Source organism: Molossus molossus, unplaced genomic scaffold, assembly GCF_014108415.1.
Source record: "Molossus molossus isolate mMolMol1 unplaced genomic scaffold, mMolMol1.p scaffold_m16_p_29, whole genome shotgun sequence".
NCBI classification, from domain to species: domain Eukaryota; kingdom Metazoa; phylum Chordata; class Mammalia; order Chiroptera; family Molossidae; genus Molossus; species Molossus molossus.
The window spans coordinates 2113833-2139621 of record NW_023425365.1 but is presented as its reverse complement, the minus strand read 5'-3'; the positions used below and the strand labels follow the sequence as shown (position 1 = coordinate 2139621).

The following is a 25789-nucleotide window of genomic DNA, read 5'->3' as shown; positions in this document are numbered from 1 at the left end:
TTTGGGTCCCTGAGAGGCTGTCCCATAGAACACTCCTGCCACCTCCCACTTTGCCCCCGGTACCATCCCCTCACCCCTGGGGACTGAGCGTCCAGAGGACATGGGCTCCCTGGTGTCTTGCCTTGACTGGGGCAAGCTTTACAGAGTGGTCCAGTGAGCCCTTATGGTGCAGGGCTGAGCTGTGGCCTTGGGAGGGCTCGAGGAGGCCTGGCTGCGCTGGGTCTGATGACTAGCCTGTCCTGCTCACTCAGAGGAAGTACCTGACACTGGACCCCTTGGGCACGGCCAAACCTCACCCTTCCTACTGGTGAGCCTTCTGGGGCCTGATGCCAGCAGAGACGGGGGTGGGGTGGGGTCCTGCCCCCTCCCTCTCTGCCTCCATGAGTGAACTTTTGTTGAACACTGACTGTACCGCAACACTGTTGATCATGACCGTTATGTCCACAGATGAGCAAACTGATGACACGGTTCTGTTGCCCTCTGGGTTCTGGCCCCAGAAGTGCCCATGTCACTGACCAGGCTGGGCACCAGGACAGACTGGATTTGGGTGACTTGGGCTCCCTGGCACTGGAATCTTAGGTAGCCAGGGTGACAACTATTAGGGGTGGGAGGGTCACTGTGGCTAGCCCTGTGGCCTTGAGCAAGCTACTTGAAGGTGAAAGGTCTCTGGGCTGGGCCTCAGCGTGCTCACCTGTGACTTGGAGAGAACCAGCCCACTGGCCTGACAGCCCCCGAGAGGGCTGTTACGGGCAGCAGAGAGGCGCTGTCTTCACTAGCCTGGGGCAGACAGTTTGTAGAGTGTCTTCTACAGGTGCAGTTCAGAGAAGCCTCAGACAACCAGTAAAGTAGACAGGCAGTGCTTGTTATCCCTGTCAGAGCCAGGGAGATGATGGCTCAGAGATGTCAAGCGACTTGGCTAAGGACACACAGAGATCCTGGCCAAGTTCTAGTCCCAAGCTCTGCCCAAGGATGCCTCGGGTTTCCCCTCCCGGGATCCTAGGACCTGTACCAGAGCCCAGTCCAAGGTGTATTTCAAAGGGGACTGGGACTTCTCCACTAGCTGCTTAGCTGTGGACTCCAGTGGTATGGGTCGGCAGAGGAGGTGAGCTCTCTGTCACAGGAGGCATGCAAGCAGAGTGTCTGAACTCACGCTTGAGGGCTGAGCACTGTCAGAGCAGGTGCCAGTTCTCCCTGCTCTGCCAGGTTCTGAGCTGCCCCTGTGATGTGTGGGCGTATTGCCGCCATACTTTGTACCTCTGCCAGCTGTGGGGGGGACAGGGCCACAGTCGATAATGTGACTGGCCAGCAGTCTCCTCCATCACCGGGCGGGCACGATGTCCACCCCACCTGCTTGTCCCCTTGCCCCCGGCGGGTCCCAGCGAGAGCAGAGAGGAGGCTGGACCAGTGCATCTGTCTGGGACATGTGTAGCTCCACCCCTGCTCGATTTCCCTGGGACAGGCCCAGGCACGACTGGCGCAGGTTTGGGACGCAGGGCACCCTTGAGGACTCGCTGAGCCTTGGAGAAATTGGCAGTCTTTCAGGGGACAAGCCAGGACCGTCAGGCCGGTTCTTCAGCGGGGGATACCGGGGCTCGGCAAGGGTGGGACTGGCCCAAGTTCATGCAGATGACAGGGCAAGGCTGGGGTCTCTTGCCTCCGCAGGGAAGATAGAAAGATCCTTACCCACCTGCCTGGAAGGCCCCTCGCCAGGGGGAGGATCCCTCAGACCCCCACCTGAGGGTGCCCGCAGGCTGGTAGAGCTGGTGTCTGCTGTTGTCCCTTCCTCGTGCGGACTCTAGCCTGGCGCCTGTCCCAAAGCAGACGACAGGACTGAAGTCTACTTAGCAGGTGTGTGCCAAATGCCCGGCCCAGTGCCAGCACTGTGGAACCGTGGGTCTCTGGGAGGAGAAGTCCTGATCTGTGATGTGACATCTGCCCACGTTCATGGTGTAATTTCTCCCAGCTCTGCCAGGTGTTGCTGAGCAGAATTCGGAAGAGATGTTAGCCCTCACAGGTTGGTCTCTGCTGGCTCCAGCACCCACCAGCACCCTGCAGGACCCTGGACAGTCCCGCTGCTCTGTTAAGTCAGCCTGGCATCCCAACCCCACTCTCATCGTGAGGGTCTGATGTTGCTTGAGTTCCTTTGTGCCAAAGGTGCCCCGCCCTGTCCAGCAGCCCTGGTACACCACGTGTCTGAAAGTTTCTGCGTGCCTGACAGTGTGTCAGGCCAGGGGGCAGGGGCCAACGTGAGAAGAGCCGGGCATCTCCCCTGGGCCAGCTGCACCCTTGCCTCCTTTCCTGGATCACAGGCATAAGGACAGGTGAGCAGGGCTGGGAGACTAGGCGTGCTGTCTTTGCTGCATGCAATTTCTCTGCAGTAAGCTTCCACATGCAGAAGAGAAGGACATGTCTGTGGGAGTCCAGAGGAGGAAGGGGGAAGGGGAGATCTGGAAAGAGGGGGAGGTGCCATTTAACAGAGGTGGGCGAGGAAGAACGCTGTAGGCCAAGGGGCTCCTGCCCCTCCCCACTGACATTTCAGTTAAGCCCGTTTTAGGAGCTCTGGGATTTAGGGCAGACAAATTCTAGCTTTAGGGCCTTGGTTTGTTCAGTTGCAAAATAGGAATTTTGATTCAAGTGCTCGTCATCCTGGTGAGGTGGTGAAGTCCTGATGGATCCTGGTGAAACGAGAGAAAGGTACTCCACCCTTCAACCAGGCTCAGGCCCTGTTGGGGTGGGGATGAGGCTTAGGCATCTTCTTCAGCTCTTCCTAAGGGCGGGGCAGGGCGGGGGTACCACTGGCAGGGGACCTTCGCCTTCTAGCCCAGGACTCAGAGGTCTGGCACCCTTGCTATGCTAGGTGAGGTGGTGGAGACACAGGGGCCCTCCGCGGTCAGCAGCCCCGCGAGACAGTCCAAGGAGCCTCAGGGGCCAGGAGGGTCGCGGGAATGGGAGCCGAGGAATACTACGGGCCGCGGGTTGCAGTGGCCGGGCAGAGGCCTGTGAGGGGCCCTGGGAGCAGGCCCGCAGGTGGCCACGAGCGCAGAGGCCAAGTGGGCGTGCCAGGCCCCGCCCCGCCGGCTTGGGGCCCGGCAGCAGATGCCCCGCCCTCCTAGCGCGCCCGGTCGGAGCGGTGCGGAGCGCAGCCGCGCGGAACCGGAGCAGCACGCGGGAGCGCGGCCCCGCAGCTGGTGGCTCCAGGGAGCGCGTCACCACCCGACCCCGAGAGCGACCCCTAGCACGGACCCCGTCCCGAAGTGAGGCCTTGCCCGCCCCAGTCGCCAGGCCGTGGGCATGGACGGCGCCCGCTTGCCCTGTGAGTTCTCAGCCCCCCCTCGCCCGCCTCCTTTGTGTGCGCGCTGCGCCGCAGCCCCCTCCTCACGCGCCCCTCCTGCGCCCCGGCACGTCCTTTGTGGAGCCGCTGCCTAGCCGGTTCCTCCGTCTCCTCCAGCCTCCCTGTCCCCCCTGCAGCCTGCCCCGGGGCCCCTAGGGACAGCCCAGCAGGCCCTTCCCAGGGCTGAGCCGGCACGGCCTCCTTCCTCAACGCGGCCTCGCGGGCACGTATGCAGCCCCCACCCCAGGGACAGCCCAGCAGGCCCCTCCGCGGCCGGGGCGGGCGGGGCGGGCAGGGCGCGGGCCCTGCGGCGGCGCTGTCTCATCCCGCGGCTGGGACAGGTGCGGCGGGGTGCTCACGCGGGCCTGTGTGTCCTTGCCCGCAGAGATGGACGGCGATGGCCGCCGCCTAGACGCCCCCGAAGCGCTGACGGAGGCCGGGCGCGGCCCGGGGCCCGCGGGCATGGCGGAGCCGGCGGGGGTGCCGCGGGCGCGGGCGGCGCGGCCCGGGCCGCAGCGCTTCCTGCGGCGCAGCGTGGTGGAGTCGGACCAGGAGGAGCCGCCGGGCCTGGAGGCTGCCGAGGCGCCGGGCGCACAGCCCCCGCAGCCGCTGCAACGCCGGGTGCTGCTGCTTTGCAAGACGCGCCGCCTCATCGCCGAGCGCGCCCGCGGCCGCCCGGCCGCCCCAGCGCCCGCCGCGCCTGCGGCACCCGCCGCGCCAGCCGCACCGCCCGGCGCCCCCAGCGACCCTGGCCCCGATCCCGCGGGTGCGCAGGAGCCCGGCCTGGACCCGGTACTGGCGCCCGCCTCGGACGGCGGGCCTCGGGAGGAGGCGGCAGCAGAAAGGAAGGAGGACGCGGGGGCGCCCGAGGCAAGGCCGGAGCCCGGGCGGGTGCGCCGGGACGAGCCCGAGGAGGAGGAGGACGACGAGGATGACCTCAAGGCCGTGGCCACCTCCCTGGACGGCCGCTTCCTTAAGTTCGACATCGAGCTGGGCCGAGGCTCCTTCAAGACGGTGTACAAGGGTTTGGACACCGAGACCTGGGTGGAGGTGGCCTGGTGCGAGCTGCAGGTGAGGGGTGCGCGAGCTGCAGGTGGGCGGTGGGGGGGCGCGTCCTCGCCCCTGTGTGTCCGTGTTCCTGTACCTGCCCTACCCGGTCTTAGACAGCCCGTGGCCAGCGGTGTGTCACCTTTGTGTGGGGGTCCGGCTGTGTGGGGGCGGGGTGAGGGGTGGCTCTGTGTGGTGCAGATTGGGTGATGGAGATCGTCTCCCGGTGTGTGGCATCTGAGTGTGGCACGAGGCGGCCCATGCTGGAGAGTGGGCAGAGTGAGCACTTGGAGGGTGTGTCTGTCAGTGCCCCTCCTTCTTAACTCCTAATTCAGGGGCTGTCCTGACCCAGGCTGTGGGGATCCTGGTGTCTTTGCAGAAGCAGGGCCCTGTGTCCTCTGCTTGCGAACTCTGAGCTGCTCTTAAAGGAGCGCCTTCTCATGTCTTGCAAGGTGGAGGTGCCCTGGCCTGGGGTTCCTAAGGGGCTTCTTCTGACCCAGGGTCTGTTTAAGGTGAGACCTGGGGGGCCCTGGGGCCTGTGGGACGAGGCCTGGAGGTGGCCTGTTGGAGCTCCCAAAGCCGGTGAGTGAGGTCTTAAAACCGAATCATGCAAAATACAGGTGGTGGCTTTTATTTGAGATGCAAAGGCTCTGGACATGCATTTTTCATACCCTTGCCCTATGCTGGCTGTGTCAGTCCCAGTCCTGGAAGGTTATATAAACCGTAACCCGAGCTGCCCCGGGCCAGCCGCGCAAGCCCAGGCCAGGCCTGTCACAGTGGGTGTCTACCGGCCTCCGTCTGGGGGGGCCGCTGTCCAGCATGGGGCTGGCCTCAGGGGTGTAAGCCTACCCCGCACCCTGTAAAGTTAGCCGGGCCTTCCAGGCTTGACGCAGGGCCACTGGCCACGCTGCTGGCCCCCTGCCTGCTTGGCTCAAGAGGGATTTGGTCGCTCTGTTCTCCAGGCTCTGGCTGGGGGATGTGCGCGAGCGAGCGCCTGCCAGGCTCGCTTCGTTGTGCCACGGAAATGTAGGTGTCCCAGGGAGTATTTCAGGAGGATAAGCCCCCTCAGGACCCTGCCGAGAGGGGGCCTGGGGTCCCTGCTGTGTGCTGCGTAGGACACACAGAGGAGAGAAGATCCTGCAGAGGAGCGACCAGCGAGGAGGAGGATTCCTGCTTCTACAGAGCAGACATGCCGTCCCACCTTCTTGCTCTTGCCAGGTGGTCTGGCGAGGCAGCCTGCGCACCCACGGGTGCTCCACTGGGAAATGCCTGTGCGGGGGGAGGGCAGGAGCGGCGTTGCTGCAGCAGGCAGGAACTGGGTTAGACCTCAGCAGCAGAACTCTGGTGATCTGGTTGAGGCATTGCAGGTGCTGTGACCTTTGGAGGAGGAGGTGGTTACTTTCCATTTTCTCTGAGGCAAGGAAATTGGTTCTGCCTCCAGGCCCCAGAGCAGAGCTCCCAGCGGTGGAGCCTGCTGAAGTCCAGGGTCTTTAGTCCTGGGCTTGGGGTGGTGGCGGAAGGACTGGAGACGGCTTTCTGTCTGTCTGCTGATGGGAGTCGCAAGCCAGCAGGGAAACCATCCCTGTATCTCCCCCGACTAAGAGGGTGCTGCAACATGTGCTCCAGGCATTGGGGTTCAGCTGCCTCCTTCTCGGTGGGCTGAGAGCCAACAGCTTAGGACAGCTGAGAACCTGCGTGTGTTCAGCCTCCTCACCTACCAGGAGGCTGCTGTTTCCCTCACTTTTGTTGAGGACCCCCCCAAGGCCAGCGGTGAGGACATAGATGGAAGAGGAGGTTGCAGTATCATGGGAGGAAGCCCCAGCCCGGTGTGGCCATCCACTTAGGAAGAGATGAGTGTGGAGGGTAGGGTGCCAGGTTGGGCATCTGGGACCACTGTGCATCTGGAGAGTGATGGGTGGTGGTCTGGCTTTGTGCCTGGGGAGGGCTTCACAGTGTGGAGATGTTCTCCTCCCCACCCAGGGGCCCCCAGGAGGCCTGGGTGTCAGGGCCCCCACCCAGTGGAGGGCGGGTCCCCTGGAGCATTGCCTGCAGGGCAGGGAGCTTCATACAGAAGGACCCCTCCCACCCATGGACCCTTTCCCTATCTCCGGAAGTGGCTTGGCCAGCAGCTTGGGAATGCCTGGAAATCCCACCCTCCAAAGTCTGTTCAATTCTCTCACCCTCTGGCTGCAGCGGGCTTTGGCACCTGCTGGCTCCCCCAGAACAGACAGTACCACCTGCTCACTTTTCCTGGGGTTTCCTGCCAAGGGAAGGCCAAGCCACACTTCTGGATCTAATAAGTCTGGCTTGGAGGACACAGATCCCCATGACTTCCAGTTTCCTTCCACGTAGTCTTGACAGAGCCTTGCAGGGACAGCGATACGTGTTCATCTCATAGCGAGCGGCAGCGAGCTATGTTGCCTCCTGCCTTCTCCAGACGTCCAGAGATGACACTGATATTTGGGGGGAGCCATTTTAAAGTAGTACTTCCTGTCTCTTCTTTGGAATGAACTTCTCTTCCCGGGCTCAGACCGCGTTTCGAGAGCGATGAGAAGTGCAGGCGCACCCGGAATCGCTGCCCTCGCTCTGGTGCCTGTGTCCCAGTCTCCGCTGCTCAGGCGGCTCTGGTGCCGCACAGGCCCCGTCGTGGCAGGCAGTGCTCGGGCACGCAGGGCTTGCCCTTGGCCCTGGGCTCCTGGGCCCTGAGTCTGCAGCACCGAAGCCGCGGCCCGGGCGGCCATGGCGTCTCTCCCCTCTGGGAGAGCCTTGTTTTCAGTCCCCCTGCTGATGCCGCCGTCCTGCCAGGGCCCGCCCCCAGGGTCTTGGCTCCCTCCTCCCCACCGAAGGCTGCTGTGAGCTGCTGCTGCAGGCCCGGGCGCTGCCTCCGGAGGGCATCCCACCTGGGACCTCTTTCCCACCGAGCTGTCCGGGCTCATGCCCAGCGCGAGGGTCACTCTACCTCGTGTGTGGGGGTGGTCAGTCCTTGACCTCCCTAAGCACCGTAGGGCCCTCTCATTGTACCCTGGGGGCTGAGCCCACTACTCAGGCCTTGGGGCTCCCAAGTGCTGCCACGAAGCCAGCCTGCTTTTCCTCTGCTGCCTGGTGGTGGCTGGGCTCCCCCGGGATGGTGACGGCCTGCCCAGACTGGGGAGCATCTGCAGATGTGGGGACCATGGGACCCCACATGGTCCACGGTGATGACATGGAGCTCCAGTGTCACTGGTGGAAGGGAACTTGACCTGGTCCGGCAAAGGGTTGGCATCTCCCCACCCCCGTGCCATTTCTGGGTGGCTGGGGCTCACTCTGAGGTGGGTATGCTTTGCTGGACGGTCGTGGGCCAGACCATGATGGCCGTGAGCAAAAGAACTGCTAAGAGGAGGAGAGGGAGCCGTGCTCCAGGAGGGTCTGGACGCCGGGTCCCATGCTCAGAGTTCAGCAGTGCGGGTTGGATGGTTCATGACTCAGCCAGCATGTATTGTGTGCTCTGGTTTCATCGGGGTACCACAGTGAGCAGGACGCTTCGCAGAGGTGGAGACGCCTGCGGGAGGGGGGCAGGGGCACAAGCGTGGGGAGAGCCTGCCCTGCGGTCACGGGCTGGCGGGCTGGCCCGTGTCAGCCACTAACCTTGCTTAGCGGCCAGACGCGCATCCCTCTGTGACCATAGGCATCTCACGGGGCCTGTGGCTTGGGCCGGCATCAGGCCCGAGTTGGATGATGCCCAAGGTGATGATACGAAGCTCCCATGTCACTCGTGGAAGGGAACTTGACCTGGTCCGGCAGAGGTTTAGGCCACCTGCCAGGGTCTCTCTGTGGTTCACCCTGGCCCAGAGGCAGGGGTGCCAGATCTGCCTGCGGTGGTTGTAAGGAGTTTGGGAGCCTTGCAGCCGGGCACACAGACACCCTAGAAGCAGGAGGCCTCGTTCAGACCCCCACCCCACAGCAGGGAGGTGTGCGGGAGGCGCCTGCCTTCGTGAGCCTTGGTTTACCTGCTGGCAGTAAGGATCGTGCCTGCCAGCCAGCCTTGGGGGGTGCAGAGACTGCCGAGAAGTGTGTCCGCCACTGAGCACAGAGCACACTTGGGGTGCTTTCCTCCCCCCAGCCTCCTCCCCCCGTACACAGTTTTAAGAGGCAGAGATTTAAGCAGACAGGCTGAACCAGGGCGCAGGGGCCAGCCTGCAGGCTCCCTGGTGGGTGCGGCCTCTGGGCAGGTGCCGAGCACCTGGCCCAATCCTCCGCGCTGCAGATTCGGTGAGGGCGCGTGGAAGCAGCGGCTGGACTCTCCCGGAAGCAGGCCAGGATCTGCCGTGGCCCCAGACAACGCAGGTGCTGTGGGCTGGGCAGAGCAGCCCCAGAGAGGGGTTCAGAGCAGAGCGCGGCCCGTCTGACGGAGGCACCTGGGGGTGGCTGTGTGTTTTCCTGCTTCAAAGAGTTTTCAGATCTGGTCTGTTCCTGGGAGGGTTGAATTCTAAGATTACCCCGGAGACTTGATTGCTACATTATGTCAGCATTTTAATAACGTATACTCAGTTTTTTTGGAAAAGAATAAAAGAAAAGCGATCGAGACTGTGTGTTGGGGAGAGAACAGACGGATCGCCAGAACAGCCTGGAGAGCCAGGAACAGACCCACATAATTGAGTCGACTCACTTTTGACAAAGGAGCAAGGGCAGTGCCGCGGGGAGGGATGGTCACTCCAACAAGCGGTGCTGGGACAGCTGGACAGACACATGCAAAAAACGAATCTGGATGAAGAACTTTCCTCCTTCACAAAAATTAACTCCCGATGGATCACAGACCTAACTGCAAAACTGTGAAACTCTAAGAAGAGAACATGGGAGAGACTGAGGCGACCTTGGGCTCAGGGACGACTTCAGTCCAGCGCCGAGGAGACAGGCCTGAGAGAACCCGAAGATGAACTTGGGTAAGACGATGAAGCACCGGCACGGGGGGGTGAGCAGGAACACAGACTGGGGGAATCTTTGCCAGACACATGCCTGGTCACGGACTGCTACCCAGAACAGACAAAGAACTCTTAAAACTCAACCAGAAAACACGGCTTGATTAAAAAAGTGGGCCAAAGACCTTAACAGACACCTCATTAAAGAAGATATTCAGATGGCAAGTAAACACACGAACGGGTGCTCCCCTCACACGTCATCGGGGAATTGCAAGTGGGTACAGCCACCACGGCGCACCTACCAGAATGGTGCGAACCTTAAACACCGACGACCCCAAACGCTGCCCAGGACCTGGAACAATAGGAACTCTCATTGCTGGTGGAAATGAAAATGGTGCAGCCAGTTTGGAAGGCAGCTTGAAAGTTTCTTCTTATGTAACAAGACAAACACCATCCGATCCAGCAGTCACACTCCTTGGCATTGACCCAAAGGACTTGGAAACTTATGTCCACACAAAACCCTGCACACGGATGTTGCTGGCAGCTTTATCCCCAGCTGCCAAAACTTAGATCCAAGCAAGATGTCCTTTGGTAGGTGAATCGCTAAACAGACTGCTACCCAGACAGTGGAATATTATTCTATGGTTAAAAAAAAAAAAAAAAAAGGTGCCCTGGCCGGTTTTGCTCAGTGGTAAGAGTGTCGGCCTGCGGTCCAGAGAGACCCGGGTTCGATTCCACTAAGGGCACGTACCTCGGTTGCAGTTTGTCCCCGGCCCTGGTTAGGATTGTGCGGGAGGCGGCCACTCAATGTGTCCCTTTCACGTTGATGTTTCTCTCTCTCTCTTCCTCTCTCTCCCTCCCACTCTACCTGAACAAAGATGGGAAAGTGTCCTCGGGTGAGGATAAAAAAAAAAAGCTGTCAAACCAGGAAAAGACCGGATGAACCTTAAATGCACATGCTGAGTGAAACGCACATCTGAGAAGCCTACAAACTGTGGCATTTTGGAAAAGGCACAACTATGGAGACAGTAAATAGCAGTGGTTGTCAGGGATTTGGCTGGCACTGAAAATAATGGTGGGTACGTGTCCTTATACACTAGTCAAAACCCGGAGAATGTACAGCTCTGTAAGCTGTGGGTCTTAGTTTGTTACAATGTATCAATGTGGGCACATCAGTTATAACAAATGTACCATGTTAATGCCAGATGTTACTGATAGGGGAGGCTGTGTGTGTGTGTGAATTCATGGCAACTGCTTTCTGCTCGTTTCCATACACCTAAAACTGCTCTGAGAAATAGTCTGCTAAAAAACAAACGGTGTAACAAGTCTATTAAGAAGTTTGCAGAAATGAAAAAAACACACACCCATAATCCAGGTGAATACAACTTACTACTTTTGTATATTACTTTGAAGTTTGTTTGTATACACGTTCATCTTTTTTATAAGTACAGCTGTAGTTGAAGGGTGTCACAGCTTTTAAAATCTTTTTTTTTTTTTTGGTTTTAGAGTGTCTGCTTCCAGGGGTCTTGGTGCAGGTGGGCCTGGGGAAGGTGGTCCCCTCCCGCCCACCTTGCCTCACGCTTGGTGTATGTCCCAAAGTGAGGTCTCCACCGTGGCTTTAGAAGTGAGAGATGTGCCATGAGCCCTGCCCAGACACGGGCAGAGGAGCCAGCGGGTGGTGGGGGCGCTGGGCGAGGGGTTTGGCACCCCGAGTCCTGGCAGTTTGCAGAGGGCTATCCCGCTGGACTTCAGGGGGTCCAAGCCTCGCCATCAGCTGGCCGGGGCGGGACGCAGGTGGGGAAGGCAGGAAGCAAGCGCTGAGCTCATCAGGTCCCCACAACCACCTGTAGAGGTTTCAGGACTCTTCATGGAGGAAGAGGCTCGGGTGAGGCGGGTCATATTTAAGCTGAGAGCAAGACAGCAGCTGGTGGCATGCCCCCGGCCTCTCCCCTGGATTGTCACCTTTCAGGTGTGTGCAAAGGGTTGCTACATAAAGCCAGGGGAGTGCTGGGCAGGCAGGTGGGGCTGTTGTGGGACTTCTCCGAGGCTGTAAAACACCTGCTGTGTTGTGGAGCTTTTGAGGAGGTGGGTGTGGGAGGCACCTCCACCTTTTCTTTTCTTTTTCCAGTGTCTCATGGGTCCAGGATGGGCTCCGGGGAGCCCTGCGTCAGCTGACTGGAGGTAGAGGTACAGACGTCCCCAGGGCATGTCTTGGCTCTTTCACAAATACGCAAATACTGCTGGAGTTGGCAGTGCTTGGAGCTAGACGTGGAGATCTAGCCCTGCCCTTGAGACTGCCTGCTTGTCTGATGCCGGAAGCTGCCCTGGAAGGACCCATCGCCCTCAGTGCACGCTTTCCCTGAGGCCCCGCACTTCTGGCTCTGCGTGCTGGCTCCGGAGCCAGTGTGCGGGGAGATTCTCAGCGACGAGCCGAGTGTGACTGAGCTAAGCAGAGCTGGTCATCCCCCGGATGGGAAACTTGGAGAGGGCCTGCCGAGGGCCCTGGTGCCCCTGCAGTGTCGCGGACAAATAGCTCTTTCCTTTCTCAGCCTGTTGGGTTTGTCCCCAGTCTTACTGCCTCAGGGCAGCAGACAGGCTGCCATGGTTCCAGGCATCACAGCCACATTCGAAAACAGGAAGTAAGTGGGTGGTTATTAGGTGGAGGTTAGGTTTAGGTGTCCATGTTTCAATCTATAAAGGAAAATGTTTACTTGTAATCCTCTCGGTCTGTCAGCTTAGAGGTTGCCAGGGGCCCGGGGAAAGGCACAGGTAGGTGATGGGCTGTTCTCTGGAGCTGGGCATGGCGGGTTTTGTTGGTAGGGTGAGTGGCCTGCCTACATCTGTCTTGGTTACCTCATCCTCCCCAGGTCCTGGCAGTGCCAGTATTCCATGAGGCCCTTCTCTGCCTAGGCTTCTGGTAGCTCCGGGGGCCGCTGCCCTGCCCTCTCCAGGCTGTGGAGGGGACCCCTCCCATCCTGCGACCCAGCCACCCCACCCTCTCCTCTTTCCTCATGGAAGCTGTCTCCTCTGCCATCAATTCAGTTTTTATTTCTCAACAAACTTTTGTTTTGAAAAACAGAAAGTTGGCCTCACCAGTTTGTAACATCTTGCCACCTTGGCTTGTCTCTATCCCTGCATGTGCTTTATTCTGGTCCATTTACACCTCGCGCTGAGCACGCCAGCAGCTCCTCCTGTGGGAACCAGGGTGTTTTCCCACGAAACCACAGGCTGCCAGCCACACGTGTGACGCAGACTGTGCCCCTTGTGGATCCAGGGCCCATGCAGCAGCGATACATTGTATCCATGCCTCTGGCTCTTGGGTCAGTTTTTATTTATTTATTTATTTAAATTTTTTTCTTTATTGATTTTAGAGAGAGGGAAGGTGAAGGAGAGCGAGATAGAAACATTGATGAGAGAACATCGATGGGCCACCTCCTGCACGCCCCCCACTGGGGATGGGCCCACAACCTGGGCATGTGCCCTGACCAGGAGTCCAACCGGCAGCCTCTTGGTGCAGGGTTGATGCTCAACCACTGAGCCACACTGGCCAGGCTCATGTCATTTTTAATCTGGAACAGCCGTCCTTCCCCAGTCGTGATTTGAGAACCTTTTGCGGACTTGCCGGTTCCTCCTGTGGGTGCCATGTGCTGGGCTGTCCGGTTCCTGAACAAGCACACTTGGGCTGCGTGCGTTCTGCAAGGGTTAGGGTTAGGGTCACAGAGGCCAGGCTGGCCCACTGCCGCAATGCTGGCTGGAGTCTCCTGGCCCCACAACTTTTGACTTGGGCCTCGGCATCTGGGGACGATCCTGTTGGAACCACCCAGGCTTCTTGGAAAGACAGATCCAATCGTGTTGGTCGCCCTCCCAGTGAGCTGTCAGTGGCAGAGCAGGGACCTGACCTGGGCCACTTCGGGGTGCTGCTAGGGGGCCGGACTGCAGCTGTGCCCCCTGGAGCTCATGCCTCCTGCGTTCCTGAGCCTGAGCACCTGCACAGAGTAGTCCTGCCTGTACGAAGCTGAACCTTACTCTACTCTGGAACTCCTGGGGCCGGCTGCATGGGCTTCTGCAGGAGAGGGACTTGTGGGGAGGACCCTGACCTCTGGGGGGCTGTCCGCAGGCCTTGCTGCCTGTTGGGGGCACCTAGCTCCCCTGTTCATCCCAGGAGGGGGGCAGTGGATGAGGAGAGGGCCAAGTCCCCTCAGGTGCTGGCCTGGACCCCTGCCATTGAGTGGGGGCTGTGAGGATGGTAGGGGGTATGGGTGATGGGTGGGGAGGCCACTTCATTGGGGACCTTTCCAGTGACATAAGTTCCTAGGAGCATGGTGGACGTGACAGATGCTGAGACCTGACACAGGGAACTGCCCCGTCTCCCTGAGACACAGCAGCCTCCTGTGTTACCAGTCTCTTGTCTGTCTTCTATGTTTTTGGGGATTCTTGCCAAGTCATATCGTGGCCCCACCTGCCCCGGCTTTGTCCTAAGCCCACTTGGGGGGTGAGTGAGGTCCCCAGACTCCAGCATGGCCCTCAGGCCAAGACATGGGGTTGAGACCCGTGGGTGTGTCTTCTCAGCCCGGCTGCCAGGGCCCCCAGGGCCCCTCGGGGAGTGGCCACCGTGCAGCTTCTTCAAGCCAGAGAGTTGTCTTGCCAGAGGGGCCAGCAGCACACCGCCGACACCTGCCCAGGCAGGTTCTGAGGAGTTTCTTTGTTTCATGAGGAGGTTCCAGCAGGAAGTGAATTCATCCCTTGGAAGAATCACTGCAACGTGAAGATCGGAGCTCAGAGAGAATCGGAGCAGGGCGGGGTCCGGCCCGCACGTCTTCCCGGGTCTGGTGGGGCTCCCGTGTGCTTGGATTCGGGAGGACTGGCGTCCTGAAGCCTTTCACACAACTCCCGTGGCCTCCTAAGGGACTTAACACGTGGCTGAGCTGCAGGTTTACGCAGAAGTTATCTCATGTCACCGGCTACTTTATCGTAATAGCGTATGAAAGTGAAACAATCTAAATAAATTTCAGTATACTTTATTTATACATAATGAATTTAAATGAAACTTTGTACATATCTGCTTTACTATATTTTATACATGTTATATGTTTTAGTTATATGTTTAGTAATTGTATAGCAATCACCTTTTGAAACACACTTTACACGCTCTAGTTGGATTTTTTTATACGAGTGACTGTTTTTTCTAAAGCGTGGTCTTTTAGCTGCCTTGAGAGCCTGAAAGGTGGACCAGCGTGAGGAGCTCTTTCAGAAGGACCAGCAGTGTCAGGTCCTGAGCGGCACTCATTGAACTAGCAGACACCCATTCCCTCGCTACTTCAAGAATATAGAAGTGTGCTGTTTTCTGAACTTCGACCCTCAGGGCGAAGAGTCACAAATACAATAATCCTGTATTACCCTGAGTTTCAGAAACTGAAATAGCTAATGCAGGTGCAAACCCGAGTTAGCTCGTGAGTGGTCAACAGTTTAACAGGGTGATCGGCTGGCAGCACGAGGTCTCCCTGCTGCTGCCGAGAGACCCTCGTAGGAGGCCCTTTCTCCTCTCCAGGGTGTCATGGGCCACCTGTGCTCCCCCGGTCAGGGAGCAGCACCTGGGGCCTGGGGCAGGACAGCCACAGCCATAGGCAGAGCAGGCCAGTTCTAGGGGATCCCTGTGGGATGGTCTAGGTGGCTGCATATTCTTGGGCTCTGGGGTTACACAGCACCCCACCTGGCCCTATGACCTGCGGGCTGGACCTGTGCACTGGACCTGTGACCTGCGGGCGGCTTTGCGATGGTTTGACCCCTGACATGGTATAGGGAGTTGGCTTGTCTTTGGGCTCTTGCAGGGACAACGTCTGCCCTCGTGGTAGCTGTCTGTCTTTGTCAGGCGTGCAGACGTTTTCTGAGCACAGCGGGTGTTCCTTGTGACAGCTGCGTGAGCTGGTGTTTCCGGGGCCCAGGTGAGGCCTCAGGATGAGGGTGCTGAGGCTGCACTGGGCCTCTTACGGGCATCGGGCAGCTCCGGAACTAGTCCCCCTTCGGGGAGGGACAGTTCATGATGGGAGGGGTTTGCCCCCTGGGGCCGGGCAGGAGCTGTGCTGGGGGGGCAGCTGAGGGGTCTGGTTTGACCTCGGGGTGAAGGAGAACCTTGCGGCTTCTCTGTTTACATGTGGGTACTGCTCTGAGTGACCTGGAATTGTGCAGAGGGGGGCAGAGCCCAATGGGAGGGGGTGGTAGGGATGTGAGCCTGGGGCCTCCTGGGCCTGCTCCTCCACGTCTCCTGGCTGACTGGGGGGCTGTCCGCCTACAGATGCCAGTGGACCCACTTACCCCGCTAGCAGCATCCCCTGTGTGTCGGGGCCTTGGAGGCTCGTCTGCTGAGGTTCAGGTATGCTGTGTGGCGTCCCGGTGCCCGCGGGCCCGGGAGAGGGGCTCTCCACAGATGCCTGCCCTCGCCGTGTGCGGAAAGGTGGCTACAGAGGCCAGAGTGCTAAACTCAGGGACAGAGGACAGGATGAGTTGAGGGGGAGTGGCAAACACGTGAAAAGCAGATGAACAGAGATAGAGTTTTTAAAAAGAAATGGGCAGTCCGGCCGGTGTGGCTCAGTGGTTGAGCGTCGACCCTGCACCAAGAGGTTGCTGGTTCAATTCCAGGTCAGGGCACATGCCCAGGTTGTGGGCCTGATCCCCAGTGGGGGGCGTGCAGGAGGCGGCCCATCGGTGTTCTCTCTCGTTGATGTTTCTCTCGCTCTCTTCCTCTCCCTTCCTCTCTCTCTAAAATCAGTAAAGGAAAATAATAATAATAAAAAAGAAATGGATAGATGGCGTTTTATAAAACTGACACTTAAGGACAAACGGTATCGCTTTACTGCTGAGGGGTGAAGCTGCCGGAGCTGAGGCGGTGGGTGGGTGCAACCCCTGACCCCCGCTTCCCTCCTGTGCCGCCTTCTGCCCTGTGGATCGTCTGGGTGCTTGCTCGTGGGTCTCGGGCGTCCGGCCTCCCCTGCTGCCTGCGCACATCCAGGTGATGTTTGGGCTCAGGTGGCTGTGCTGCTTGGCAGTGGCCCCTCGTCCACCACGTGGGCCTCCAGAGTCTGTTGTCCGTCTACCTGCTGTTGGATTCTTGGGCGGTTTCCACTCTGGTGTCCCTGGTGGAGAGACGGGGTGGCTGAGGTCAGTGTGGGGGCTCAGGGCTTCTCTTCCCTGCTCTCAGTCTGAGACCCCTGCTCTCGGCTCCCAGAGCGTTGGTCTGCGCCTGTGTCCTTGTGGGGAGCTGTGCGGGGGCAGCCTGCCTGGGGCTCCGTGTCCAGATGACAGGGACACAGACCCTCGCCCCCCTACAGCCTACCTGTGCCCCTGCCCCTCCGCGGCCCCAGGAAGTGTGGGTTTGGCTGGCGTTTTGCTCAGGTCAGGTTGGCCTGAGACGGCGCGCCTGCCCTGTGGATGTGAGCCGGCGGTGATAGCACACAAAGGCCTGCTCTGTTCCCGGGGGACACGGCGACTCCAGCGTCCCGGCCCTGCTGGCCGCCTCCTGCGCAGACACGGCTGGAGACAGGCCCTCTGTGTCTGCGAGCAGAGCAGCCCTCGAGGCCTGGCGGGGAGCAGGTCCGCCCTGCCAACTTTCCACTTGTTACGGGGCTGGGCCTCAGGTGTGCTGCTGCCAGAGGTCACAGCAGGGTCGCGCCCTTCAGGCTCGAATCCGAACACACCCTCGGCCCCAGGTCTTGGGATGGTCTCGGAGGAGGCTAGGGTGTGGGGTCTGCCAGCGCCAGGCAGCACCTCAGAGGGCCCAGCGCTGCGGCGGGGCCCGGTGGGCTCGGGCTGCCGTGGCTCCCCAGGCTGGTGTGGGCAGCGTGGAGCCTGACCCTGGCTCTCTGCCCACTGGTGGTTACACGTATAGGCCGTGTGTGCAGTGCTGAAGCCTGCCAGGCCCTGCTGGCCTGCGGGGCGTGTGTGGTCCCGGGTTTGCTTGCCGGGCAAGGGCCTGCCTGCCCCGTGGGCACCGCCGCGGGAATGAGAGCCCGTGGCGGCCCGGGGTCCTGGCAGTGTGGCCCTGCCTGGCGGCAAAGGCTTTCTCCTTGGACAGAGCAGGATCCTGGGGGTGGGGGGCGGATGTTCTGTGGCTGGTGGCCTTTCAACAAAAGGTGTCTGTTGCGTTTTCTCTTCGGGGGGTGGGGGAGGGAGGGAGGGTACAGTTTGGTGGAGGTTGAAGCAGGCCCCTTTCTAAAGACCTTTGACTCGGAGCATAGTTACTGATGGACCTGATGACAGCCACAGAGATTTCCTGAGAGCTCCTCCAGGTCCTCGCTGGCCGATCTCACCGCGTCCTGCTGCGGCCCTGGGCCATGGGGGCCTGTGGGCCACGCAGGCTGCGCTCGCTGGAGTCGGCTGGCCTGCCCTGGGCTGCCTTTTCCTGTCCCCTTGGAGCTCAGAGCCCCGGTGCGGGTGCAGGTGCTATCTGCAGCCTCGGGTGTGCTTGGTGAACTTGGCAGCTGGGCTTTGAAGCGGGGCTGGGACACCAGCTGGTGGCCGGGGTGTGGCCCAGGGGAAGGTGGGGCAGCTCGGAGGGGTCACAGACGTGGCCCAGTGGACAAGGGGCCTGGGCGGGCAGCCGCGGAGGGGTGTGCAGATCACATTGGCTCGCTCGGGCCTTCCTCCTTCCCTCACAGAAGGAACAAGCAAAATGGAAGAGTTGGCAACGCTGCCTTGACATACGGTGTGAGGCCTGGCACTGTCCGGCTCCAGGGAAGGCCGCGGGGGCCCACGGGGCAGCTGTCCTGTCCATGCCCAGGGGCAGGGGAATGGTCAGGCGGCAGAAGACTGGGTGATGAGGTGCCCGTGGCTGCTCACCTTAGCTTGGGCCTGAGCCAGCTTCGGGCCAGAGGGACTTTGCAGATGCCATTGACTTGAGGACCTTGAGGCGGAAGATGACTCCGAGTTACTCGGTGAGCCGGTGTCATCACCTGCCTTCACCAGAGGGGGCAGGAGGGTCTGGAGAGATGTCGAGCTGGAAGGTGCCAGGACCTTGGTAGTCTCTAGAAGCTGGACAAGGGGCCAGTTCCCCACAGGGCCCTCGGAGGAGGCCCCCACTGTGGCACAGTGGGGCTGGAGGGGTCACAGGAAAGTGTCCTCTCTCCCCCGTGCAGCCCAGGGCCGGAGGGAGAGGCTGCCTGTGTGGGGGACGCTGGGGACTCACGGGTGGCACCCGGCTTGGTGCCCAGGTCAGGTTTCTGGGACAGCGGGCTGGGTGGGGGTGTCTGGAGTGAGCTGAGAGGAGGGGCACACCTGAGGCCAATGGGGGTGCATTGACCTCCTGGCCTGGTCAGTGGGTCCAAGGGCCATTGCAGGCCCTTGGGGGCGGGGGGTGGCATGAAAAGAGCTTTCTGGAACCTGGTGGCTGTGTGGACGGTGCAGGAGCATGAACCCGAGGGTGGCCGTGTCCCCCTCCAGGGTCCCATTCATGCGGGCAGCTTCCTGGCTCTCGCCCACCTGGGCTGGCAGAAGGAAGTAAGGCCTCCGGAGGCTGCACGTAATGAAGACGCCCCATGGCCCTGGAGGGTTGGCCTCTGAGGGGAGGGGCCTCTGGGGAGAGCCTCAAAGAGGCCTAAGCACCCTGAGCTGAACCTCTGGGCAGGTGTAGTTGGGCTGGAATTGGGGTGCAAGAGGACACAGGGTTCTGTCCTGTAAGCTCCTGCCTGGGGCCTGGCCCCTGGGGGTTGGGGAGAAGGGTGCACGTACCCCGTCCACCCATCACAGAGCCGCGTGTGCCAGGGCTGGGCTGAGGGGACCTCACCGGCCGGGCTGGCGTCTCCATGGCAGGGAGGGAGAGGAGGGCATCCTCTCGGCTCCTCCCTCGAGCCCCTTCGCCCTCCCTGCGGTGTCCCCGGCGGGCAGGGGGCGGGCTGCGGACGGAGAGGGACCCAGCCGGCAGGCCGGGACAGCTCTAGTGAGGGAGTCGGGTATAGAATGATTTCGGCCCGTGGTGCGCAATTAGAATGTGTGCACCTTGGTGGGAGACTGTTTCCTCCTGGTCCAGATGTGACTTCAGCACGTCCTCTCCCCAGAGTCTGTATTTGTAGGTCACTTTGCCAGGGCGCCAGGGCATGAGGGACAGGGCTCACTGGGTGCTTTGGTGACACTTTTCTCTGCCCCCTGACAGGGGGTCTCTCCTGCCCCTGGGCACCACCTCTGTGTCCCGCCCCCTCTCTGTCCTTCCCATCACTGCTTTGTCCCCTCCCCCACCGGTGTCCCTCCCCATCTCTGTCGCTCCCCTTTCGTGTCCCTCCCTCCCATTGGTTTCTCTCCTCCCATTGGTTCCCCCCCCAGTTTGGGTCCCCTCCACCATTTCTGTATGTATCTGTGCCCACATTCAGCCCACGTCCCAGCCATGTTCCCCATCTCTGTTCCTTCCCCCCATGTCTGGCCCCGTCCCTGTTTCTCCCTGGTCTCTGCCTCCTTGTCGTTCCCCATCACCTTGTCTCTGTCACTGCTCCCCCATCTCTGCCTCTCTCCCTCTCTGCATGTCCTCCCCATTCCTGTCCCCCTCCCTCACCTGTCCCCAGCCCTGTGCCCAGCCCTCCGCAGCAGGAGCCCATATCCATAGCAACCACCACTGTTGTGGAAGCCGGCACCTGCTGGCTCACCCCGTGGGGAGGTATTTTTGGCCCTGCGCAGATTTTGTTTTATTTTATCTTTGATGTTGACTTGTACTCTTTGAGTGAGCACTGCCCAGAAGCGGCTCAGGACAGCATGAAGGAGGCCTCGCTCGGGGACACCTTGCCTGTGGGCCACCCCGTGGGACTTGTGTACATGGATCCTTCCCCGTGGGGCCCTGCAGCCACGACCTTCCTGCGGGGTCCCTTGGACAGGGCAGAGACATGATGACTTTGTACAGCGTCTGGGCCGCCGATAAAGTGGGTCACAGGTTGCACTGTGGGTGTCGGTCAGTGACAGGACGACAGGAGACTCCCAGGGCAGTGAGCCTGGACATGGGGCGGCCTGACGGAAGCCACTGAGCTTAAGCTAGTGGTCAGACTGGTCATTTGCAGCACCCAGGTCTAGTTGCCTTTTGGGTACCAACCACAGCAAGACCCCGCGACCCCTCGTGGAGCCTCACAGAGACTATGTAAATACGGACACTGAATGGTCCCGGGCATTTCTACCCGGTGGCTTCTTCTCAGAAGGCCTCCTGCTCACCCAAGGCCACGTGGACCACATGGTGTTGGCGTCCGCTTCTTTCCCTACCGTGTGGGGCCCCCATTTCTTTGGATGTCAGGGCTGCTCACCCCGCTCATTCTTGTCCTGGCGGCCGAGAGCGAGTTACCCCAGGGTTTGGCACCTACTGTGACCTGGCTTCCCCTTGCCAGGGCCACCAGTGTGCCCAGGAGACGCTGCGTGGCTCGGCACACTGGGCTGGGAGGCGGTGGCTTTCTAGGTGTCCTTAAATCGGGGCACCAGGGAGGGTGGCGGCTGCTTGGCAGGGTCCAGGGGTGGGTTGTCCTGTGAGCCACCGTTGGGGCTGATGCGCGCCTCACCTGCCCTTGGGGAGTGGGTGCTGCGGATGGTCTCTGACATGCCTGCGCCACCAGGGAGGGAGGGAGGACGTTCAGCCTGGCGTGGCTCCGCTGTACCCCTCTCCTGAGTTTTCTTGGGTGATGCTGTGGAGGCAACTGGGTGCGCAGTTCCTGGGGGTCCCTGAGAGCCGCCTCTTGCCCTGTCTCTTTGTCTGCTGAGGTGGGGGTGATGCCATCTTGCAGGGGTCCATAGGGCTGCCCATGGTGCCCACCAGCCCGGCTGCCCCATTGGGTCATCCCTGGTGCATCCAAATCGGGGCAGGGCTGGCTGTGCCCGAAGCTTGCTGAGGCCGGCACGCCGGCGTTGTCCTCTGACCCGCCAGCACGGCCATCCGAACAGGCCAGGAAGCAGGGAGGGCGCCTAACCGACCTCGGCACCCCGGTACTGCCAGGGGTCTCCCCTCTTCTTTCTGAGGCCTCAGCCCTGGATGAACCCACACACGCACACCTGCGGACCCCTGCCCGGGTCGGGCCCTGGGCTGCTGCCCCAGGAGCCCCAGGTGCCCGGCTCCCGAGAGGGCGCCTCTGCCAGTCCGCACGTCCGGGGGTCAGGCCACCCTTTCTGTTCCAGGAGATGGAGCCGTGTAGGCGGTGTGCTCAGGGTTTGCGGGTTTTACAGAGCTGGGGTTCTGTGTCCAGGGAGCCTGTTTGGTGCAAACCCTGAAGCCACTTACAAAACAGACACCAAAGATGGCCCTCGAGGGCGTCGGTGCTGGTGGCCCCCACTTGGGGAGGAGAGAGCCTGTACCAGTGTGGCTGCCGCCCAGAGCACGGCTTGGGGACGTGGCTGTCGCACTTCCTGCTTTTAGTTTCCTGACGTTAAGCAGAGACCTGGGGACACCAGGAAGGAAGGACAGGTCCCTACACACTCTCCCTCCGCGTTGAACACAGCCCTGTTCTGCCTCTTGGCCCTGGAGGGGTGACTTTTACAGAGTCCCAGCCGGGCTCCTCACTGCCCAGGACCTGCAGGCCTCCCCACCGCCAGGCTGTCTCGGGGTGTCGGCTCTTTCTTGTGGCTATAAATAGCAGTCCAGTGAGCAATCCCAGACACACACAGTCCAGAGGTCTTGGACGACTCCCCGCGGGGGCCTCAGGGTGTGGATGACATGTGGAGACTGAGTTCTGTGTTCATCCGCCACCCTCTTTGTAGTCCCTGAGAAACATTTTGAAAACAGTAGAGGGAGTGCGTTTCTATAGGGCAGACAGACCCCTGTCTCAGGCCGTCCGCACGTGCTCCCCTGAGTGCCTGGTCGCACGCGTGGAGTCGCCCGGCCCATGGCTGCTGCGGGCGAGGGGGTGTGCTCGGGAGCAGTACCGCCTGGGACAAGTTGTACCTGGCAGAGGAGCGGAACCTGTGCGGGGTGGTGACTGCAGCCCCGCACCCCCAGACTCCTGTCTGCTCTGCCAAGAGCCAGGGGTGACGGTGGCCCCAGCCCAGGAGGCTGTGAGCGGGTGTGTCCTACGTTTACCTGGGACCCCAGTCTGCACCTGGCCCTGAAGGGAGGCTCCCTGTGCTGAGGAAGCCATGGGGCCGGTGTGTGAGGGCATCACGGGTACCCGGGCACGGTGAGGGTCCAGGACAGTGCTCTGTGCTCCGGTGGCCAGAGGGTGCTGTGAGGGTGGCAGTGACCATGCCCCTCGTGCCTGGGGGGCCCTCTCACTGCTGCACACGGGGTCCCTCGTGGGAGTGGTGCCCCAGCTGTCCCTTGCCCCAGGCTGCACTGCTCCTGCCTGTGGATTCAGGTAGGACAAGGGGTGCCGGGAGGCGGGAGTGTGTGCTCAGGAGGGCAGAGGCTCTGGAGTGCGGCAGGAGCTGGGGGGGCAACAGGGCACCTCCTGCCCGGGCGGTACCTCTGGTGCTGGGTGCCTGCAAGGGCACCAGTGCAGGGCCCAGCGGCCTACTGAGGGGAGCTAGAGGTGGGCACTGCCCTCCTGTGCAGACCTGGCCCGGAGTGATGTGTGTGCCCCACACGGACTGAGACGGGTGGCATCTGTAATGCCACACGCACCAGCCACCTTCTCAGACCTGCGGACCAGGCACAAGTCACATCCCTGGGCAGCTGAGTTGGGCAGGGAGGCAGGCCCTGCAAGGGGGGGGGTGTCCCTCTGTCTTGGGGATGTCAGGTGAGAGTCAGACTGTATGCCAGGGAGGGTATCTCATTATGGGGATGTTGAGGGGGGGACAGGCCCTAGGTCCGGGGTGTCCCTGTATTCCCGGGATGCTGAGTGGGGACGCCCGTCTGCTTTAGGGAGTCCAGTACACTCTTGTGTCCCTTTTCTGTTTCAACTCTGTGGGGACAGGACAGAGGTGCCCTGCTCCTCTGTGATGATGGGTTTATGGTGTCACACGGATGCACGAGGGGGTTGTGAGGGTGGTGGGGCCCATTGGTGCCAGGAGGACATTGTCCTGGTGGGTCGTGGTGGTGGTGTCCCCTTTGCCTCACACCGGCTCCCAGGTGCCTGCCCCTGACGTGGTGCTTTTGCCCTGAGCGTCCTCGCCTGACCTGGGATTGGGGGCTGGGCAGTCCTCCGTCCCTCTCTGGAGCGGGTATTTATGGTGTGGTCAGGCAAAGGCAGTAAAAGATCACCTGATTCACAGAAGAGAGCGAGAGGCACAGCCACGGCCAGTCATGTGCTGACACGAGGTGATATGATGTGTGACATGGCTATGGCGTGTGGCCCAGACATGGTGTCTGTGCACCGTGTGGTGGGGGGCTTGTTTGGGTCGGCCCTCCTGAGTGGTCGGTTCTCCCTGGCTGCTGTGCAGGATTGGGCCAGGTTTCCGCCCCCGCTCAGCTCAGTGATTGATCTCACTCCTCAGTCCCCATTCATGGTTCGTTCCTTCATTCACTCCTTCATTGGCTGACTTGCTCTCATCGCTCTGTGGTGGGGCATCCCCAGACCCCGCAGGGGACTACAAAGCAAAGGGTTTCCTTCCCTTTCTTCTGGGTCTGCTGGGTTTCAGCAAAGCCAGCGGTTGGAAGGGGAGATAAAGGGGCGTTGGCTTTAGGTGCTGGAGTTGATCCCTTGCAGTGCTTGGTGCAGCTACCTGCCCATTGTGGCCCTGGTGTGGTCAGCAGGCGGTGTCCCAGAGGGGCTATCTCATTATGGGGATGTTGAGGGGGGGACAGGCCCTAGGTCTGGGGTGTCCCTGTATTCCTGGGATGCTGAGTGGGGCAGAACCTATGTGTGGGGTGTCCCTGTCACTGTCTGATAGAGACCTGTCAGGCCCCCATCCCACCCCCACCCCTGTGGTTTGGGACACTCAGGCCCACACACCTCTGGAGGCAAGAGCCAGGCAGGCTGGTGCCCCGTGTGGCCTGCCCCCTGCGGAGTGCTCCCCGAGCTTCACCGTCCTCTTTGTGAGTGGGCACGGGCACTGATGTGGCTCATAGGGGGCGCACCAGGGGCAGAGGTCCCATCTCAGGGTCATCTCTGTGGACTTGGCGAGTGGCTGTCTAGTAGGTCATGGCCGTCCGTGGCTGTTTGCCTGAGGGAGAGAGATGCGGGTGTTGAGGGGGGGCATTCCTCACCACCAGTGAGTGGCTGAAAGGAGGGCCCCCCTGCTCCAGCTCCCCCTCGCGTGAGTTCACAGGGGGTCAGACCACCAAGGTGCTTCGGGCCTTGTGTTGTTCCCATCTGTTGTAGGTGAGACATCACAGGTGGACGAGCCCTGTAGATGCCAGATAGCTGTTCTAGGTCTCAGTCATGAGACAGGGAGGTGGCTTTACTATCACCTGGGCGTGGATACAGCTGCCGGAAGGGCTCTGGCTCTGTGTTGGGTTTGGGGTTCTGTTCTGCTCTCAGAAGGACAGATGTGCCATCTTCCCATAGGTGACGGGGGACAAGGAGGGTCGTGCTTCTGCATGGGTACCTGGGCACCATACACACGGCTAAACAGGAGAGGGCGGCCTGGGGGGCGGCCGCAGGGTAACTGGGTGCATGCTTATGTTACTGTGTTTGTAATTTGGGGTGATTATTTCATCGTGTACTTGCATATCTGCGCACGTAGTAGTAACCTTAACTACTGAGGTGTGGTCTCAGATGCATCTGCCCTGTAGTTGGATGAACCCTTCCTGGAGTTCTAGGCTTTGGGCAGTGTAGAGTTTGCACTTAGAAAGCTTCTTATGCCTGGCCGGTGTGGCACAGTTGTGGAGGGTCGACCCTGCACCAAGAGGTCGCCAGTTCAATTCCTGGTCAAGGCACAAGCCCAGGTTGTGGGCTCAATCCCCAGTGTGGGGCATGCAGGAGGTGGCCAGTTGATGTTCTCATCGATGTTTCTGTCTCTCTCTCTCTCTGCTCCCTCTCTCTAAAAATCAATAAAGAGGAAAAAAAAGTAGAAAGCTTCTCATGGGTTCTGTTATGATTTTTTTAGGGGTTCCACTAGAGATTATGGCATGTTTCCTTGATTATTAAAGTTTGATATCAATTCCTAGGTCTTAGAACATTGAACTCCATCTACCCCACCCCCTCTCTGCCTGCTTTTTGAGATCTTGCTTCTAAGATTTTTTTGTATGTGTTCAATTTTCAGGAGGTTTTTTGTTTGTTTGTTTTTACTGTAATGTGCCTTGGTGTGGTTTTCTTTGTATTTAACTTGCTTGGAGTCTAGAGTACTTCTTAAATCTATGTCTGAATTTCTTGTTTCCGTTTTGCAAAACTTTAAAGCATTATTTTTAAATATTGCATTTGTTCTCTTCTTTATGCCCTGTTCTTACAAAAGTCCATTTACACATAGGTTGGACCTTTTTATTGTGTTCTACAAGTATTTTTATCCTCATTTCTTTATTTTCCATGCATTTGCCTCTGCATGTTTTGCTCTGTATATTTTCTACTGACTTGTCTTCCAGTTTGCTGATCCTGTTTTTAGCTGTGTCTTATCCACTGTCAAACCCATATGTTGAGTTCTCGATTTCATTTCTTCGTTCTAGCTTTCATTTGATTCTTATTTCAGATTTCAGTTC

At 60.0% G+C, this 25789-nt stretch overlaps 1 protein-coding gene across 1 annotated transcript in view; it reads left to right on the top strand.

Annotated features, from left to right (window-relative positions):
• The first annotated feature begins 3718 nt into the window (after positions 1-3718).
• Positions 3719-25789, top strand: part of WNK2 (WNK lysine deficient protein kinase 2) — a 106157-nt gene continuing 84086 nt past the window's right edge. The window contains 1 exon segment of the mRNA XM_036278514.1: positions 3719-4402. Coding sequence (XP_036134407.1) covers positions 3719-4402 — 684 coding nt within the window.